The sequence below is a fragment of the Somniosus microcephalus genome, chromosome 7 (assembly GCF_052327205.1).
Source record: "Somniosus microcephalus isolate GS21.2 chromosome 7, FLI_Smic_1.0, whole genome shotgun sequence".
Taxonomy (NCBI): Eukaryota; Metazoa; Chordata; class Chondrichthyes; order Squaliformes; family Somniosidae; genus Somniosus; species Somniosus microcephalus.
In genome coordinates this window covers 48,571,272-48,590,725 of record NC_140993.1, presented here as the reverse complement: position 1 = coordinate 48,590,725, position 19,454 = coordinate 48,571,272, and the positions used below count along the sequence as shown (strand labels likewise).

Genomic DNA, 19,454 nt, shown 5'->3' with positions numbered 1-19,454 from the left:
GCCAAGCTCTCTTATTCCCCCTCTCCACCCTGAAGGTGTCGTCCCCTTGCTGGGCTATCATTTGTTCACTCTCGAGTACTTCGATCAAGTGGCATTTTTCAAGGTCGACCCTGGACCGTCACCCACCACAGCAATTTGTAAATGTTGAATTCAACAAATCTGCTAATTTGTGGGCTGGTGCCACAATGATCAATGATTGTGAAAGCTGCTGGATTGTCATAAAAACCTACGTCGTTCAGTACTGTCCTTCAGTGAAGGGACAGGAAGCCCAAGTGGATCAGCGAGGACGGGGGTAATGGGCGAGCGTGACTGAGTGTGGGACAGAATACAGGTACATGAATCTTGAACAAGTTGGAGTTTATGGAGGGTGGGGGGTGGAAAGCTGACAAGAGTAGACAAAAGCTTAGTTAATGTTTTCAGCAGCAGTGGGAGGGAGATGCGGAGCAGTAACGTGGAGGTGAAGGTAAGCGGCCTTGGTGATGGATAAGGTACGGAGTTTGAAGCTCAGCTCTGGATTTAACAGGAGGCCAAGGATTTCCATGATTTGGTTTAGCCTGAGCAGGTGGCTGGGGAAGACAATGGAATCAGCATCAAGAGCAGTTTATTGTGGGGGCCGAAAATGATGGTTTCAGTCGGAAGAAATTCTGACATCCGCAGCCTGATATCAGTCAGGGAAGTAGTAATGAGGTAGAGTTGGGTGTCTTCAGCATAGATGTGGGGAGCCTAAGGGCTGGATTTTACCAGCCATGAGGAGGCGGGTTTGGAGGCGGGACTGCTGGGAAAGTCAAAAAGAATGGAAGCGGGTCCCGAACCCGCTCCCAACCCGCCTCCAACCAATCTTTCCAGGAGTCGGGTCCCCGGTTTACACAGGGACCTGACTCCTAGCAGCGGGTCTGTGATTCTGTGATTCTGTGATTACAGCCACTTAACTGCTTACCAGGCAGTTAAGAGGCTTTTCCCAATTTTTTGACTGCTGCTACGGGCTTCCCGACGTTGGGGAACCCCGCCAGGGTAAGTGAGGTGAGCTGTGGGTCTGTTGTTATGTTGGTGTTTGGATGACAGCTGCAGAAGTGGTTTGAAGGATGCAATGGGAAACTGGTTAGTATCAGAGGTAAGGATATGTTGTGAAAGTAATTTTTTATGTGGTTAGATGTTTCTGCACGTGACAAGCTGTGAAGTGTTTGTGCAGCCTCATCTCATCGGGAGAAGTGACAGATGGCTTCTGCAATCTCAGCTGCAGCTGCCATCTGTTTTATCCTAAGGAGAGAGTAATTGGAGAGCCTGGGTGAAAGGGCTCACCTTTGGACAATGATTGTCAGTGTTTGACAGTACCTCAGTTCATCTGTCAAACAAGTGTGGTGCACATGCCTTTAAGAAAACTGGCAGATGAAGCATCATCAACTGACGTCATCTGACACCGGCTTTCCCTTAATTGGCCAGCAAGCCCGCAGGGCGGGCTTAACAAGGTCAAGCAGGGCAAAATAGCGTCTGTTTGTCAGACGTCGCTGGGGGCGGGACTAGAACCCGGAAGGCAGCAGTCCTGCTCCCAACTCGTCTCGGTAAGTAAAATCCAGCCGTAAGTGTTTCTTACTAGTAAGCAACAGAATCACCACTTTCTTTTTAACCAGTAAAGTAACATTCTTTAAAATATCTATCACAATAGTCAGATTTCTGCCATGACCATTGTACAACATCCATAATTCACCCAGTGCATCTTCCATGTTATTTACCAAACCAAACTCTGCTTTCCCCAGCAACGTACCTGTGCTAACCAGCGTGCTGTTATTATATAGTGTTCCCAGATGTGGCCCAGACAGCGACAGGAAAGTATGCAGCTTGCTGAGGTAACATCGAAACCTTGGCCTTGTCAGCACTGAGCGAATGATGATGTTGCCCAGTGAGTGGCCAATGAAACTGCATGGAAACACAGAAGATGAATTAAAATCTCACAGATTACATTGGGTGACCGCTCCACTCTCTGCAGTGAAAGATATGTTGCCAACATTTAACATGGAGAATTAGCAATTCCAGGGACAGGAGACAAATATCAAGGTCCGATGACATCACAAAGCATAACAGCATAACTGAAAATTATATTGAGAAACCGAGATGAAAGGCCAAGGTCCACAGTGCAGGGGAAAGATAAAGTGTGTCTCAGTCGGCATTTTCATATGAAACCTATTTTTAATTTTTTAATATGTTGCCACCAGTTAGCGACTGAGTTCAGGGGATGATTGATACATTACTTTCCTTTAAGAAGTTATATGGATGAGGTAGTGTTCCTTGGAGGGTATCCAAACTATGTCAGCGGGCCATACGTGGCCCATGAGTGCTTGCAGTTCAGCCCATGATACACAGGCAGCTCATTTCTATTTATGCTTATGAGAGTAGATTTCTTTTCCAAGAACCAGCAAGCATTGGAAAATTGGGCTAGTAGGCCTTAGGCAAATGTGCTGTGATTTTCCGACGCTCTCATTTATGTCGACTGCGAGCTTCATTACCCACCTCAAATTAATGGCAATGCAATCAAGGGTTGCTATAGCTTGATTTATGACTTTTAGAATTGGGGGTTTCAATGGGCTTAAAGAGAAGTGTGATTGGCTGGGCAGCTCTTAAAAGGGTAATATCTTTGCCTTTTGTTTTCTTTGCCCTTTTTCCTTATGCTTACTGTGGGGTTTTTAATTCGTGGAATTTTTTGGATACTATTTATTGCTACAGTTTTTATTTCCATCGCATGAACTGTTTCCTTTCTGTCCCGTAGAAGTATTCCTTTACTGTTGGGTCAAGTCACCAGAAGGTGGACCATCTATGACACATTGACAGGACTTCAGCACAACTGGGACGCATGCAAAAAAAAAAAGAGGGTCTGGGAAAAGGAGCTCTCCAGTTCTATCTTTCACAAAAGCAGGCTGAATCACAAAGCAACTCAGCGCATACTGCAGAGTCCCATGGCGGGCTGCAAGTCAAAGTAAAATTAATGATGAAGTTTGGCTTGCTCCCGCAATACAGTATCGCATGGTTGTAGTGGAGCTAAATGAAAAGTTATGAGAAATTTCCATACACAAAAGAGTTGTTGGAGAATGGAATGCTTTGCCACAGGGAGTAGTGGAAGCAGAGACCACTGCATCTTTTAAGGGGAAATTGGTTAAGATATTTGAAGCAGAGGAGGACGCAGGACTGTGGGGAGAAATCGTGGCTAGGGAATGAGTTTTGGATTGTGCTAGCAAAAAAAACAGCATGTGACACAAATGGCTTCCTTCTGTGCTGGAAACTTCAAGGGTTCCAAGGCAGATCAACAGGCATCTGAACTGTATTGATTGCACTTCCCATTATGCAACCCTTGAAATACCTAACCAACAATGCTGGGAGGCAATTGTCTCCACAGGCTCCAAGTCAGCAGAGAGACAATTACAGGACTCGACCATATGCTATGCCATCTGTAGCCAACCTGGCAGTTCCGTCAATGGCACTGCAGGGCTCAATACCTTTGGCTCCCGCTCATTTCAGCCAAGCACTGCACTGTCAGCTAATGTGCTGACAATCAATGTATCCAACAAGTGAGTGAAGCATCAGTTAGCACCACAGCATTTTTGTCTCCTTTCTCGATGAAAAGAAAAAGAAGCAGGGCACTGCTAGCCAATATCACTGCACCGCTGTGAAGGGGGACTGATGGCACCCATGTGATCATCTGTCCAGCAGGTTCCTGCTCCTTTTTTCCCCAATGCGACTTGTTTGTCCTGCCTCCTCAACCTCACTGACTGCATTTTCCATAGTGTAGCTGTGTTGGTGCTAGCGAACTTCTGTGAGAGACACAGGACGCTATGTGGTGTTGTGTTGCTATGAGTCAGAGGCAATGCTAGCAGGCCACTTTTCCAAGCCGAGAACAACAGAAAAGGGGCAGATACTAGCTTCCTGACACAACTTCAAGCAGAGCTCACGTAGTAAGGTTCTGCATGCGATGTTTGTGTGTGTCTGTGTGGAAATTCCAGCTTTGCAGAACATTAGGGAAAGGTTAAGCAGAAGAATTCCCAGGTCTCAGCTTCCACCATTCTGCTCTTTTGCTCCCCTTCCTGCTTATTTCCGTACAGGGATACACAAACATGCTGTTTTTGTCTTTTTAAAAAGGTTGGGGGGAAAAATTCGGTGTCGCCCATTTTGGGGCGCTAATATCAGCCGGGCGCAAAGTTTAGCGCCCGGTGCTAATTATCGCCTCCGACTCCAAAATTCGCCTTTATCACCTCTGGAGGTGATTTGAGTGTTAAATCAGGCACTACACACCTCTCTTAAGGTGCAAAGGTCAGGGAGCGAGGCGCTATCTCAGAACGCTACCGAAGCTCAGGCGATGCCAGTTACCATGGAAGCCAAACAGACTGGCGCCGTCCAGTTCTTAAAGGGGAGGGGCCATCTTGCTGGCCAGTCACACCCTGCTCATTGCAGCCTTGAATCTCGGCCTGGAGAGACCTCAAAAGCAATTGTGTTGGAAGCACTAATGGATAGGCCAAGGGAAAGAGCTCGGCGCTTAGGAACCTCAAAAGTGGTGCTGAGGGCCAAAACTCCTTAGGACAGCGTTAAAACCAAAAATGTTGCCGACAAGAAAAGGCAGGAAGCGCCCGCCTTTAAATAGCACTCCCCCAGCCCCTTCCTGTCTTGAAAACGTTCCCCATTACCTGTCGTTCCTAGCGGCAGATGCTAAGGCAGGGGGGCGACTCAATATCCGGTCTGGGGCGTTACCGGGGCGTTGCACGCTTGACTGACGTCACGATCTGCGGGCGCAGGAGATCGTGGTGGTAATGTTTAGCGCTGCCGCAAAACGACTGGTCAATTTCGCGAGTGACGCTAAAATCGCCGTGCTCGGGCGCTAATTTCCTAGCACCTCCCAGAGGCGCTAACCAAACAAATTTTTCCCCCTTGAGCTTTCAAGGGTTACTTGCCAGCTAGACTTTCTGCATGCCCCATTAGGCTAGCTCCGGGCATAAGTATAACTTTGCACTGGGAATTCATGCTAATTATTCAAACGAGCTGATGGTGAAAATGATGGGCAGTCAGCTCAGGGTGATTTTACACTAGCTGATAGGCAGTTCCAGCTCCACTTAACCAGCACTGGAAAATTGGCCCTATACTGCTTACTGGTTTGTCTTGCTTGAATTTTGTGGTCCTGCAGGTTTGGAAAGGGCTGTTTTAAGTGCCATTACCTCACTGGTGCATAAATGAAAACCCCAAGGTCTGTCAGTGTTCATAGCCTGAGATATATACAAATGAATGGGAACTGTGACAGAAAATTTACATGCAGCTCATGAGGTTCCTTGGTACTCATTAAGTGGCCAATGGTGACAAGCAAATTGGTGTCACGGTCGATGGATAGAATATACATGATGGGCTAAATGGCCTCTCCTCATTTCACTTTTTCAAGAACTGTTACGCTTCAACCAGTGTACACTGTAATATGAAGCTTAACATGTCTTCATGTCAAGGTTTTTCTTTGTCTAAAGGTTCTTATGTTCTAAAGTATAGATTGACCTTGGTTGATTAGGAGAGAGAAAGGGGAGGTTTTAACCCTACCCGCCCGTTGGAAGCTGGTTGGGTAAGCAGTTAAAATCCACCGGGTGACTTACCCACTGATATCATGCCCGATCCTGCCATTGGTGATTTTTACCAGTACTTCTGGACAGGCAGCTAAGACGCCCACCCACAGGCAACAGGGTCCTTCTTTAAATATGCAGACTGGGATCTGATGAGGTCATTGGTCACTGGCTGCAATTTTAACTCTGACCTGAGCAAGGAAGACGCTGTGGCTTTCTGCCAGGTGAAGGCCAGTCAGAAGAGGATTGGGACGTGAACTCTCTGTTCCTCTGGCTCTGGATTCTTGTGCCTTCTCCTTCCCTCCACCTCACCACTGGTGGCCCTGCTTTCAGCCATCTAGACCCAAGACTCTGGAATTCCCTCTCTGAACCCCTCCATCTCCCTTTGGTCCTTTAAACCCTCCCTGAAATGCAGGTATTTGACCAAATGTTTGATCATCCCTCTTAATCTTTCCTCTTTGGCTCAGCATCCATGTTTCCCTTAAGCCTCTATGAAGCACCTTGGGATGTGTTTCTATGCCAGAAGTGCCATATGAATGCAAGTTGTTGGTATTCTTGATAAAGCAATGCCCATAAATTCTATTAACAAGAATTAGATAATTACTTGTAAAAGACAAATATTAAAGGTTATGGAATTAATTTAAATGCGTCATGTGGCATAAAGCACCTGATGGGCAAAATGGCCTATTTCTGTGCTGTAACATGCTATGGTTCAATTTAATTCTCTCCAGCTACTGTAATTGCTATGAACGCTCTTCTTCATTTTTCCATTCCTCTGGCCATAGTTTAGGCCATCAGCATTTCCACAGCAATGATCAATAGGTATTCTGGAGGTTAACTTGTTCACCTTTGAGGATTAAAAAGAAAAAAGACTTGGATTTATATAGCGCCTTTCATGACCACCGGATGTCTCAAAGCTCTTTACAGCCAATGAAGTACTTTTTTGGAGTGTAGTCACTGTTGTAATGTGGGATCAGTGAATAGTTACGCAGTATTTTCCCTCAGGAGATTAAATAGGTGGTGTGAACTTAATGATGAGTTAGATTATATATTTAGTCTATAAGGAAGCAAATGATGGAGCGCATGAACATGAGAATTTTTAAGAACAGAAAAGACTATTAAGGTCAACAAGCCAGGATAATTTTGATAGCTCTCAACCCCAACTAACAACCTTCACATTCTACCCCACCCCACCCCCAATCCATTCTCACTTTAGAAACAGTTAATTGCCTTTGGACCCCATTCATAATGTTTGCTTCAATGATTTTTCCTGCTAACTTATTCCACAGCTCTATTACGCTTTGAGTAAAAAGGTTCCACCTGATTGCCCTTCTTTCTCATTTTTAATTTGTTTCCCCGATACTTGGGTACTTTGCCATTCATAATCTTGAAAAGTTTGATTAGGTCGGGATCTATTTTCTATCTAAGTCTTGGTGGCCTCTTCTTGTTTTCTTAAGATTTTGGGGGAAAAATTGAGTCACGCCCCCTTCAGGGGGCTAACTTCGGCCCGAAAAAATTAGTGCACCCGCGGCCAAAATTCACCGGTAGCGCAGCAAGAGGGAAGCGGGGTGCTACATGAAGTGCTCCGCCTCCCTCTTGGGGTGCTGCAAGTGAATATCGCAGCGCTATGTGCTGTGGTAGTGCAGGCCTTCCTCCCTTTCTTAAAGGGGAGGGGCCTAGCGCAGAGCGGCCCGGGGCCCAGCTGGGCCACCAGGGATCAGAAGTCAGCAAAAGAGCCTGGCACTGAAGAGAAATGCCGGGCTCATTGAGCGCAGCCAGCACCCGCGGGGCGGGGGGGGGGGGGGGTGGGCGGGGCTGCAGAGGAGGCCGGGAACGGCAGGTAGCCAGCAACAAAAATGGTCGCCCGGCACCTCTCCTTTAATTTGCGCCGTCCCGGCCGCAGGCAGGCCCCCCTGACCCCGTCGGACATAGCGTCCAGCGGTAAGTCAGGGGGCGCGACCGAAGATCGCAGCTGGGGCACTGACGGTTACCACCGCCGCTAACCTCCCGCTGAATTTCGCGGGAGGCGTTGGCGCCACCGCGCCCAGGCGCTAGTTGCTTTGCGCCCCGTTAGTGCCCTCTTAGGGCACTAACGGGAGGCGCAAAGCAACCAAATTTTTAGGCCTTTATCTTTTAAGTTACTGTAAACCTACCCTATATTTAATCAATCATGGGAGAGGGAAAAATGGGCAAAGTATCAATCAGCTATTAAAAATGAATTCTGTTCCATTTTTCATCCTCCTCTCCTAAAGATGCTGACTCACAGGTCACTGGTCATGGCCAAGTCTGCAGTAGAGTGGGCATTCTGCATGTTTGACTCTAATTAAGTGCATTTTAGCCGGCCATCACCAGATCTTGCTGAACAATATCAAGCACCATCAGGCTTAACTCTCCTCTGCCAAAACCACCTACTAATCCAGGATCATCCTGGAGAGCAAAGTATCGCCTAGCTTCTTTTATTAACTATCAACCATCTCTTTACACCCCTCTCCCCTGTCTCTTCTACCTTCAACTCTAACAAGTACAAGAAGCTCCTTGTCACTAAGATTGAGACCATTCATTCAGCTGCCTGTGCTGCTTGCCTCCTTATCCTTGCCCATTAGGCCAACCCTCACCCAGGTGCCCCCCACCATCACCACATCTTGCTGGACCATATCAAGCCCCACCGTTGCCCTGAATCTGTTTGTTTCCCTCCTACTTCCCATCATGCCCGCTCAGCGGGTCCATGAGACCCCATTACCACAAAGCTGCTGAGCACCTAACTTTCTTTCCTAGCTTCCATGCTACCTGACATTGTAATTGGTCCTCCTCCTCAGATCCCCATCCCTTTTAAAACTGGCATTATCACCTATCCTTGACCCCTCTGTTCTTGCAAACTTCCACCCCATCTCTAACCTCCCTTTCCTTTCCATATCCTTGAACATGTTGTCCACCTCCCAAATCCATACCGATCTTTCACTCAACTCCATGTTTGAATCTCTCCAATCAGGATTCTGTCCCTGCCTTGGGACTGAAACGGCCAGCTCCGTGACAGTGACCATGGTGTGTTATCCCTCTGCATCCTTTGACGCAGTCAACGACTACATCTTCCTTCAGTACCTTTCAGCTCATTGAGACTGTTTCACACTTGGTTCCACTCTTACCTATTCAATCGTACACAGCGAGCATCTTCAACGAAGGCTTCACTTCCAGTCCCCACACTGTTACCTGCAGAGACCCTAATGATCCATCCTTGGCCCTGTGCTCTCCCCCATCTACATGCTGCCCCTTGGCAACCTCATCCAAAGACATGGGGTCAGCTTCCATATAGATGTTGATGACACCCAGCTCTACCTCTCCACACTTCTCTCACCCCATCCACTGCCCCTGTGTTGTCAGCCTACTTGTCCGACATCCAGTAATTGAGTGGTCAAGAACAAAGGTCCATTGATACAAAGTTAAATATAAGAAATTTAGAATAGAGGGCAGGGGAAACTTCTTGTTACAGAGAGTTATCCATCTCCAGGGTTAGTGATTGAGGCAGAAACTAAGCAAAATTCAAGATTATATTGGATAGGTGGGTGAAGGAAAAGGAGTTGAAGGGATATGGGAACAGGTTATAAACGTGATTAAAACTAACTGGCTTGCGTGGTGGGTAAACACTGACATGGCCAAATGTCCTGTTTCCGTGTTGTACCTTGTATTTCTATATGTGTTGGGGATGTGTGTGTGGTTAATTAAATTCAGCTAGTTTCTTGGGCAACTGTGGCCTCTTGGTGGCTGTTTGATTGTCTTATGCAGGAGGAATTTTTCAGATCTTTTCCCAAAATGAGTCACGGTTTTTATTCCTTTTTTTGTTCCCCGCGGAGTTAGCATTTTTGGTGGTCGAAGGTGGTGGTACACAAATTTGCACGGGGCAGCAAGTAGAGTGACCATGAACTGACCCAATGGTCTTTCCCCACCCTTATTTTCAAATTGTAGAAATCTACAATCAAACCATAAAGTGCTGAACATAAGCAACAAGTCTGTCAGCTTCGGAAAGAGGGTTATATGTTTCAGGTGGCCACGGGGCCCTGCAGCAGTTCATTACCTTTGGTTCTCTTTCAGATGCTGACTGACCGACTGTGCATTTCTGTTCTTTTTTAGTTCTCAAGTTTGATCTGTGTGAGGAATTTTCTCTGTATATTTCAAAGAACTTTCAATAAGAGCCTACAGTTTCCCTTTTAAGAATTTTTTTCCGATACAGACTGAGGTAGCAAGACCAAATGATCTGAAGATATTTGACAAGCTCACAGTCAAACAGATTACCCTGTAGCTTTTAGTGCTGGATTTTATGGGTTTCTGCACTTTAAAAGAATACTCCGGGGAACTGCTCTGACTCTGGCAGTCAAACTTGGCTTCTATCATGAATTTAAAAAAACGTGAATGACTTACTTTGTTCCGATGATAATCGAACTTTTTCCAACTCCCTACGTGAACCACAATTCGATAGATAGAACACCCTTTATAGGTTGTTCTCATGATGGTCTTTGCTTGTATAATGCAGAAAATGAGTCTCTACATTGTAGAAGTCACAAGATATGGACGAGGAGACTATTTGACACATACTTGCTTATTCATGTAGAAATAATCAACTGTCCCCCTCCCCCCAATTAGAGCATCTGGATCTTTCTTAAATCGTTGCATGGTTTTTGCCTCCACGACCCTACCCAGAAGTCCATCCCCCTGTTCACTTTCTGTGTGAAGAACTTCCTGACCTAGTCTTAAATTCACCTTCTGCCTGTTTGAATCTGTACTGCTATCATACTGCCATAGTTTAGTTTGAAGTAGTATTCCAGATTTACCTCTTCTATACTGTTAGTTATCGTATATACCTCTATAAGGTCACTTCTCAGTCATCTCCTTTCAAAGCTGAAAAAGTCAACGTTTCTCCAGTGTTTCCTCACAGTCACAGTGAAGGGTTAATGACTACTTGTTTTAGTTACTTTTTTTATATATCCATGTTTTTGACCAAATTAGTTGAAAAATTATTACGTTCAAATGGTGTTATTCATGTAATTATAAAACCATATTGGGGTAAAAAGTCAATGGCCCCGATTTTTGGGCAGCTGTCGGGCGGCTTTTCATGCGGCCGTGGTCCAAAAATCGCGGAAAAAGCGGGTCGGGACCCCCCCCCCCCCCCCCCCGCCTGATTCCCCGCCCCGTCTGACTTTCGGACCGCCGTTTCCACGCGCCCCGCTTCAGTCCCGCCCGCCGCTGGCGGGACTGGTCGTCGGAGCACTAATCACCAATGATCACCTTGTTAAGGACGATTTTCCCGTGCCGTTGCGACTTTGGGGCTTTCCCCACCTGAAACCCGCCTGCGGGGAAACCCGCCGATGAGAGCTGGCATGAAAACAGCTGGCTTGCTTGCTTGCAGCAGCAGGTCGCTGAGGGCTGAAGAAATTTAAAGAGGCAGCATTTGCAGGCTGCAGGACCTTGTTGATCAAGGCTTGGGGGAACTATTTGAAGCCTTAGGAGCAGCTGCAGAAAGTTGGAGCCTCACACACTTCTTCAGTGTGAGCTCCTGGGAAGCCCCTCTCACCACCCTAACTCAGGACCTCCTCAACCGAGGCATCTGCTAGAAGCATGGGAGGCCTTTGGCATCTTCCCTTCCTGGCATTAGAGGATCTCCAACAGCAGAGGTGGCAGCAGCAGAACCAGGAACAGCAGGATGATTACCAGGAGCACCAGGCTGCTGCTCATTCACCTGAAGCTGCACAAGCCAGAAGGGGCCAGCACTTGGAAGTGGCTTGAGAGCACCTTGCTGCGCTTTAGGGGGCCAGTGGGACCCGTTTCTGCACTGGCAGTCCTACTCAGAAGGACTTCCATGAAGATCTGGTTTCTCTGTTCAACAGATGGCCAACGCTCCTCAAGAGATGTCATTCTCTTATAAGCACTCACCATGTTTTCCGTACCCTGGCGAGTTATCTCCTCCATGGAGGTTGCCAACCTTTCCATGGTGCTGCGTTCATGCACCAATGACTCCACAAAGGCTCTGCTCATGGTCGCTATGGACTCCTCCATTTGTTCCACACTCGCAGCGACCCTGGAGACAAAACCTGCCAGAGACTCCTGCATCTGTGCATGGGGATCCATCACCTCTTCTCTTGCGGATGGACCCAGAGGCAGAGGGTCGAGATGCAGCGCAGCTGAGCTGAGCTGGCAGAGCCCTGCGCCCTCCGACGAAGACTCTCCACTGCTGTCCCTGTATCCAGAATCTGCTGAGGCTCACTTGTCAGCTGTGAAACACCAGGTGACAACACTACTCTATGTCCCGAAGGCCCCCCCGAGGTGTGAGTGTCTGCGCTGGTGATGGGTGCGCTTACTTCTGCTGATGCTGCACCCTCAGAGGTTGGAGCTTCCTCTGAGGAGTCTGGCTGCACAGCCTCTTCCTCCTCCACAGTGAGGACGGGGGCTCTGGATGGTACTGTAGGGGAGTAAAGGAAGGAGATAGAGATGTAATGCCAAGGTTCTTCTGGTGACTCCCAGCAAGTTGGCATCTGCTGACACCTGCATCCATGCAGCATTGGTCTCAGTGGGAGGCCTCTTCCTCCCTGACCAAGGGAAGAGGACCTCCCTGTGGGCCCTAACCCCATCCAATAATGCCTGCAGTGAAGCCTTGTCGAATTTGAAGGCAGCTCGGCCTCTGCCGCTGGCAGCAGCTGGTGCAGGCTCCTCTGCCATTGTGCAAGAGTGGTTGAGAAGCCTGCAGAGGTGGAGAAGCTTGCTGGACACTTTGAAAGCAGCACGAATGATGACATCATAGTGTGGGGATTTCTGACTCGAATTGGACAATTAGCAAGGCTTCCCACATGCTGGGAATTAATTGGCCACTTGAGGGAAAATTGCGTGGAGCTGGCTGACACTTTTTTAGGTGTGTCAGAATCCCCACATTTGGGGAAATCCGACCATTCCCCACACAAGCCGAAAATCGGGGCCAATGTATTTACTACCACAGAATTATCAATAAGGGCCTTCATCTCATTCTAGAAATCGAGTAACTTTGTCTGATTTTGTCTCCCATGAATCCATACTCACTCCTTCTTACCATCCCATACAATACTTATCCCGATGTTTCATTATCCCCTCTATCAGGATGCTTCCCAGATCTGTAGATTTCTGGGAAGTACCTATTTGCCTTTAAAAGATTGATGTTATGTTAGCTATTTTCAAATCCTTGAGCAGTCCTCCCCTTTGTAATGATTGCCTAGAGATAATGGGTTGAATGAGTACAGCTCCAACAACATTGACACCATCCAGGAAAAAGCCCACTTGATTGGCACCCCATTCACCACCTTACACATTCATTCCCTCCACCACCGGTGTACCGTGTGCCATCTACAAGATGCACTGCAGCAACTTGCCAAGGCTTCTTTGACAGCACCTCCCAAGCCCACAACCTCTACCACCTAGATGGACAAGGGCAGCAGGCGCATGGGAACACCTCCACCTCCAAGTTCCCCTCCAAGTCACACACCATCCTAACTTGGAAATATATCGCCGTTCCATCAACGTTGCTGGGTCAAAATCCTGAAACTCCCTCCCTAACAGCACTGTGGGAGTATCTTCACATGAACTGCGGTGGTTCAAGAAAGCGGCTCATCACCACCTTCTCAAGGGCAATTAGGGGTGGGCAATAAATGCTGGCCTTGCCAGCGACACCCACACCCTGTGAATTAATAAATTTAAAAAAGGAAGAAAGTTAGAGTAGGAAGAAAATTGGAGTCGGAAAAATTGACTGAACTGCTGAGAGCCGGAAGGATCACGATGATCTCACAGTATGTTAGCTGATGTAGAAAGTCTTCCAGCTACTAAGGTTCTCCAGTAATGCCATTAATCCGGTGATTTCATGAAAGCAACAGGAGACTGGTTAGATCTCTGTTCAAGTTAAACATTAGATTTTTTTTTTAACTCTCCTCCCCTCCCCTCCCGAAGGTGTTGACTCTATGCTGGGCTATGGTTCCACAAATGTCAGGCACTGTCCAGTACCTCGCCCAGTGAGTATTGTTCATGGGTGAGCTTTGAATGAGAGTGTTGCCAGACATCATAGCTGAACCCAGTCTTAATTTCACGTGACATCCACACACATGCACTTTCTGCGAGAGTCACTGGACGGTGAGCAGGAGCCCTACCATTTTCCTTTCCTTTATCAAGGGGGTACTGAGGCAACTGTAGCATCCCTATCAACACAATGAGGTCAGTTAAGTAGCTGCAGATATGCAATTGAACTTAACACCTTTCTGGCCTGTAGAGCACAGTTACTTATTGGATAAGCTCAATATGCCTATAATTTGCTATTATGGCCTAGAAATTCGTTCGCGTCAACCTGCCAGCGCAAAGTGGGCACATGGAACAATCCCTGCACCTGAATGGTTAGACCCAAGGTGCACCCAATATTGGGCCTCAAGCTTCAGTTAAATGAGGCTGGTGAGTTGCGGACACCTGGTGGGCCTCCTCAGGCAGCTTGCCAGCGAAGGGGCTTTGAATTTTGGACTGGCCCTCAGGAAGGTTGTTAAAGGGGAATGGGACACGATCGCGAGGGAGTGACCGTTAAAGGGAGGGCAATTTGGGGCAATTGGGGGTGGGTCAATCGGGAGGTGGGGTGAGTGATGGCTGGCACTGGGCCATAGTTTTAACGTGGAGTTGGGAGGACCACTCCTGCTTCTGCCAGCTCCACATTCAGTACTTTTTAAAAAAAACTTACCCTTCTTGGCCTGTAGCAGTCCCTTTAAAGATGCCAGTTAGGCTTCATGTAGACCTGGTTTTCCTGAATACTGTCGGCCCAGCAACCCAATTTTGTACAGGGGTCCTCAAACAGGTGTCAGGCCCCATATTTGCAGATACATATGCCTATACCAATATGGCAAGCAGTACACATCTGACTCATAATGAGCGCATGCTTCCCGCCCGCCATATTGGAGGCTTAGGCTTCTGTTCAGCTCCCAAAAGCTGGGCATGCTGCCATTGAATTTCTAGGCCTTTATCTATAAATGTGAAAGGATAGTTTTATAAATATGTCTATTTTCAATATAAAATGAGGTAGCACGGTGAACAAAATGTACTCCCCCTAGATTTTTCTCGTAATTTTAAACCTAGAAAGCCCCTAGACTAGCAGTTGAGAACAATCAGCCAGAACGAGCGTGGCGTTATCGCCTGGCAATGAACATTTGCTGACAATTACTCCGCAGTTGATAAAGAAACAACCCATTTTGAAACTTGTTCTTTTTCTCCTCTGCGGAGGAAGGAAAGAAATGTGTTCCTGCTGGGGGCTAGATAATTGCTTGTGTTTCAAAACTTTCCCCTTTCCTTTCACGCAGGTCCGCGTTCAGCAATTACAGAGAAAGTATCATTTGCTGAGTGAATTGGATATGATCTATTATGCCCACTCGGTATTGTCTCTGGAGACACATGGAGGAGAGGCAGGGAATGGTCTGTAAATCGAGCCAAACGTTTTGCAGGGAGAGCATTTTAGACAATCTGTAATGGGAAATGATTTTTATGAGCTATCCATCACTTTATGATGAAGGACATGGTGGCTCGCTGCAACTTGATGGCAATTCTTCCCAAAGGCATTAGTGCTAGTTAATTTTTTTTTATATATACCTGTATATTGCTTTGCCCAACATCTGGTTCAGCTGCTGCAGATCGGTGTGTTTTTCGACTTTCCCCGCTATTTTGTTTGTCTGTGCTCATCGAGAAGAGAAATTATAGGCCTGGGGAACAAAACACTTTCCCTTTCAGGCAATGACTCCCAGATTAGGTAATATTCAGGGCAGAACATCTACACGCGATTTTGTTCTGACTGCGACCCCATTCCAGGCGGGAGGGAGGGAGAGAACAATTGGGGAGGGGAGGGACGGTGCGGGGGGAACTTTAAAAAATAGGAGCAGTTGCTCCAACAGGGGTGTACACATCGTAGAGACATCGTAAGCTCGAGGGGGAGGCAGAGGTCGCAAAAGAGTCTCCTATACTGTTCGGATAAATAAACAGCTGAATAAACTTCCTTGATTCCCACGGAAATGAGCCAGGAGACTTTAACTAATACTGCGGCTGGAGCCCACTTGTGGCCTAGAACAGCAGCTCAGCCTGCTTTCAACAGACGCAGACACCGCTGGGCCCACGAGAGGTGCATTGGATGGATTCCTCGAGTGGTCTGGAAACAACAAACTTGTATTTATTTAGCGCCTTTAGCATTATAAAACGTCCCAAGGCACTTCACAGGAGCATTATTAAACAAAATTTGACACCAAGCCACATAAGGAGATATTAGAGCAGAAGAGGTAGGTTTTAAGGAGTGTCCAAAAGGAGGAGAGAGAGGTAGAGAGTCGGAGATGTTTAGAGAGGAAATTCCAGAGCTTAGGGCCTTGGCAGCTGAAGGCACGGCCATCAATGGTTGAGCGATTAAAATAAGGGATGCTCAAGAGTCTAGAATTAGACGAGCTCAGAAATCTCAGAGGGTTGTAGGACTGAAGGAGGTTACTGAGATAGGGAGGGCGAGGCCATGGAGGGATCTGAAAACAAGGATGAGAATTTTAAAATCAAGGCGTTACTTAACCGGAAGCCAATGTAGGTCAGCGAGCACAAGGGTGATTACCCAATACACACACCAGAACATAAGTGGGGTTGGGCAGAAGAAGCGCTTACCCCACAGTATCGCAGATTTTATGGGCTATCGCTGTTATATGCAAAGTAAAGCTCTTTCTACTCTGCTCGAACGTGTTGGAACCCCAACTTCAGGAGAGTACCAGTGTGACAACTTCTGATTTCCAACACAAGCCAACCTGTGATCTATCTGAGCGAGACTGCCAACTAGTGCCAAATTCAAAACATTTGCATTCCATGTGTCCATGGCCACTAAGAACTGGATTAAGTTTGTCCAAACTGATTACACATAGCAAGCTTGCAGGCAACAGATTAAAGAATTGTTCATCTCAATAGCCTAGGCTGGATTTGCAATCAGGTCCCACATTTGAAAGTTTGATGTTCATAACCCAATACAGTATCCAATCCCCCTAAAAAACAAGACTTTATAGACTTATGTTGTGTCGTGCCTTTTTTGTTGTGCCCTGTCCCGCGCCCTATAAAAACAGCATTGTCTATTTTCTTGTAATGATTTATTTAGGATATAGTTGAGCAGCTTATTCATATCAATCACCTTTCTTGACAGCACTTGTTGCAATTTCCACCAGTATCAGGATTTAACAAACTATTTAAATAACTTAATTTTAGAATGGCAAATGCCTCAGAACTGCAAGAATGACTGAAGGTTAAATGCTGATTCAGGGTTCTCTGTCTCTGGGCCTGCTGCATTCAGGATAGCCATGTCTACATGCGGCATAACCAGTGGACATTTAAAAAAAAAACTGGTTAAGAATGTGGCAAGGGTAGCCCTCCCAACTCCACAGAGTCCTGAAGACTGTTGCCGGCTCCCTCCTGATTGCCCCCTTCCGCCTCTTGATCGTCTCCCTCCCATTTACTTTCTCCCTCCCTCCCATTTTCCCCCTCCCTCCCTCCTGCCCCCTCCCTCCCAGTTGCCCCCTCCCATCCTCCCAATTGCTTTCTCCCTCCCTCCCATTTTCCCCCTCCCTCCCTCTCGATTGCTCCCTTCCCCCTCTTGATCGTCTCCCTCCCATTTACTTCCTCCCTCCCATTTTCCCCCTCCCTCCCTCCCCCTCCCTCCCATTTGCCCCCTCCCTCCCTCTCGATTGCTCCCTCCCTCCCATTTGCCCCTCTCCCGCCCACCCCCACCCTCGCAGGTCCCACCTGGGGGGGCCTCTGCCAGTGACACAGTGGCCCAAAATGTACAACCCCATCGCCGGCGAGCTGCTTGGGGACATGCTGCAGGTGTCGGCACCTGGTCAGTCTAATTTTAGCTGAGGCTCAAAGCCAATATTCCCCCCTCATTTTTCTTTTGGGGCGGGCGGTCCCTTTAACGGGCTGCGTGGCCCGTTCAAAAAGTTTCACACGTGCACGAAATTTCACATTGGAAAAGCCGGTCCCGGGCTACGCGGGCGGGACTGGCAGAGAGCTTTGTGGCCGTGTCGCTCAGAGGGAACGTTGCTCGAGGCCCAACTTTGATCGGGCTTCGGGCCTACCCAGCTAATTCTCCCATCTTGACCGTTAATCTATTGCGATGATTCTCTTCATTATTTTCGTAACTCGTATCTCCTTCCATATCTTTTTCCGACTGAGAAGAAGTTTCGCTTCGGTTGCCCCATCAAAAAGTTTTTTTGGTGTCCTCGGTAGAAGCGTATAAACAAATAAAAGAAAGGTGGCTGCTGTAACCAGTGAGAATACATTAGAAAATATCAAGATACTTTGAAAATTGGGATTGTGTTGGCAAGCATGTAACATGGCTTTATTGCGTGATGTTACTGCCTTGAATGCTGGCCCCTTTTATCATTATTGCCTTGGATGCTTCTAAACTTTATTTTTGTTTAATTATGTCAATGACATGACTTTCGCTATTTAGTTATACATACGGCTTAGTTTTTCGATAGGAAATTACGGAGAAGATAAGCAATTGCAGATCTTTTACCTTATTCTAGATATTGTCAGATTGTAGAGATGGATGTGTTGAATAATCTCGTCCAAGAGTCGATCCGTCATTGCATCAAAATCAGCAAAGGTGTCGCTCTGCAGTCAAATACATTTAAAAAAAAGTAACATCAGTGTCATTCTGGCGTGACATAGAAAAACAGGTCAGACGACTAAGATTATCACCCACCTCGTTCTGAACAGGTTGCGCATGAATTTTGGAATGTAAAGCCGACAGCAAAATCAATTAAAAAAAACAAATTACTTTTCACCTTAACTCTGTGCCTTACCAAGTATTATTACTTAAGGTTTTGAATCGTGTACACCAGCAATGAAACAAACATCAGAATTCAAGCCATAATTGCATCTCCTGCCCACCCACTCCCTCCCATCCGACATGCTGTGAACTTGGCCAAAAGGTGGTAATTCTACAGAGGGCGATTTACCAGACAACAGTGTCTCATTAAATGCTAGATTCTTTACAACAAAGGGTGATACAACCTACTGAGTTGCTCTATAATTTTAATTGTCATACGAAAGATTGCTGATGCTTATGGGTGACTTTCAGTTACCTCTTGTTTGTTACAGGCCTTCGCTCCATCAATGGCGGCAGTGCCTTCAGCTGTCCAGGCACCGTGCTAATCCCCTCTACCTCTCCACCTCTCTCTCCTCCTCCACGACCCTCCTTAAAACCCACCCCTTAGACCAAGCTTTTGGTCACCCCTTCTAATATCTCCTTCATCGTCTTGGCAAACATTTTTGACTGATTTCTCTGTGAAGCAGTTCAGGGCATTTTTTCATCAAAGGGGCAATGTAAATGCGAAGCGGTTGTCATTCTTATATACTTTATAGCTACTGTTTAAAGGCAGTCTGTTTTGTGTCGATCTTTCCTATCATGTAACATTGTGAATAAGGCGCATTCAGTTGGGGGAATAACTTTGGGTGAATGCCATAGATCAAAATGGAAAGGGTTAATCAGGGCAGCAGCAATTTGATAGTGATGGAATCTGCTAGTTAGTACCATGTGCTTTGATTTTTTTTTTAGGTAATAAGGTTACTGAGTGCATTGTAGCTGTGGGAATGTTACTATTCATCTGAGAAACGTGATGATATAGTTTTAAGCCACAATGCTTTGAAATAGCTAATCAATGTCTGAACTGTTGTGAATGTCTTGAGCAGATGGCCCTGTATGTGAAGTGGATAAGGGGGTGAGTTCTGTGGGAATAGGCTGCCGAGACCGAATAGTTAGACACTCGAGTGCTAATTCAGCAAAAGAGTGCCAACTGCTCAGATATAGTTCATGTAAAGGCTGGGTAA

General features: G+C 46.8%; 1 protein-coding gene across 2 annotated transcripts in view; it reads right to left on the bottom strand.

Annotated features, from left to right (window-relative positions):
- The window catches only part of fam135b (family with sequence similarity 135 member B), a 577,057-nt gene that overhangs the window by 19,634 nt on the left and 537,969 nt on the right, over positions 1 to 19,454 (bottom strand). The window contains exons 16-18 of one of the 2 annotated variants that reach the window (XR_015078967.1): positions 18,139 to 18,236; positions 15,204 to 15,313; positions 1,828 to 1,914 (exon numbers count right to left, since the gene is read on the bottom strand). Coding sequence is in view for 1 of the 2 variants with exons in the window: in XM_085992464.1 (XP_085848590.1) it covers positions 1,763 to 1,914; positions 18,139 to 18,236 (250 nt within the window). In the remaining variant the exon portion in view is untranslated. Of the gene's footprint in view, positions 1 to 1,762; positions 1,915 to 15,203; positions 15,314 to 18,138; positions 18,237 to 19,454 lie in introns of those variants that run through there. The other variant, XM_085992464.1, reaches the window with a different exon arrangement.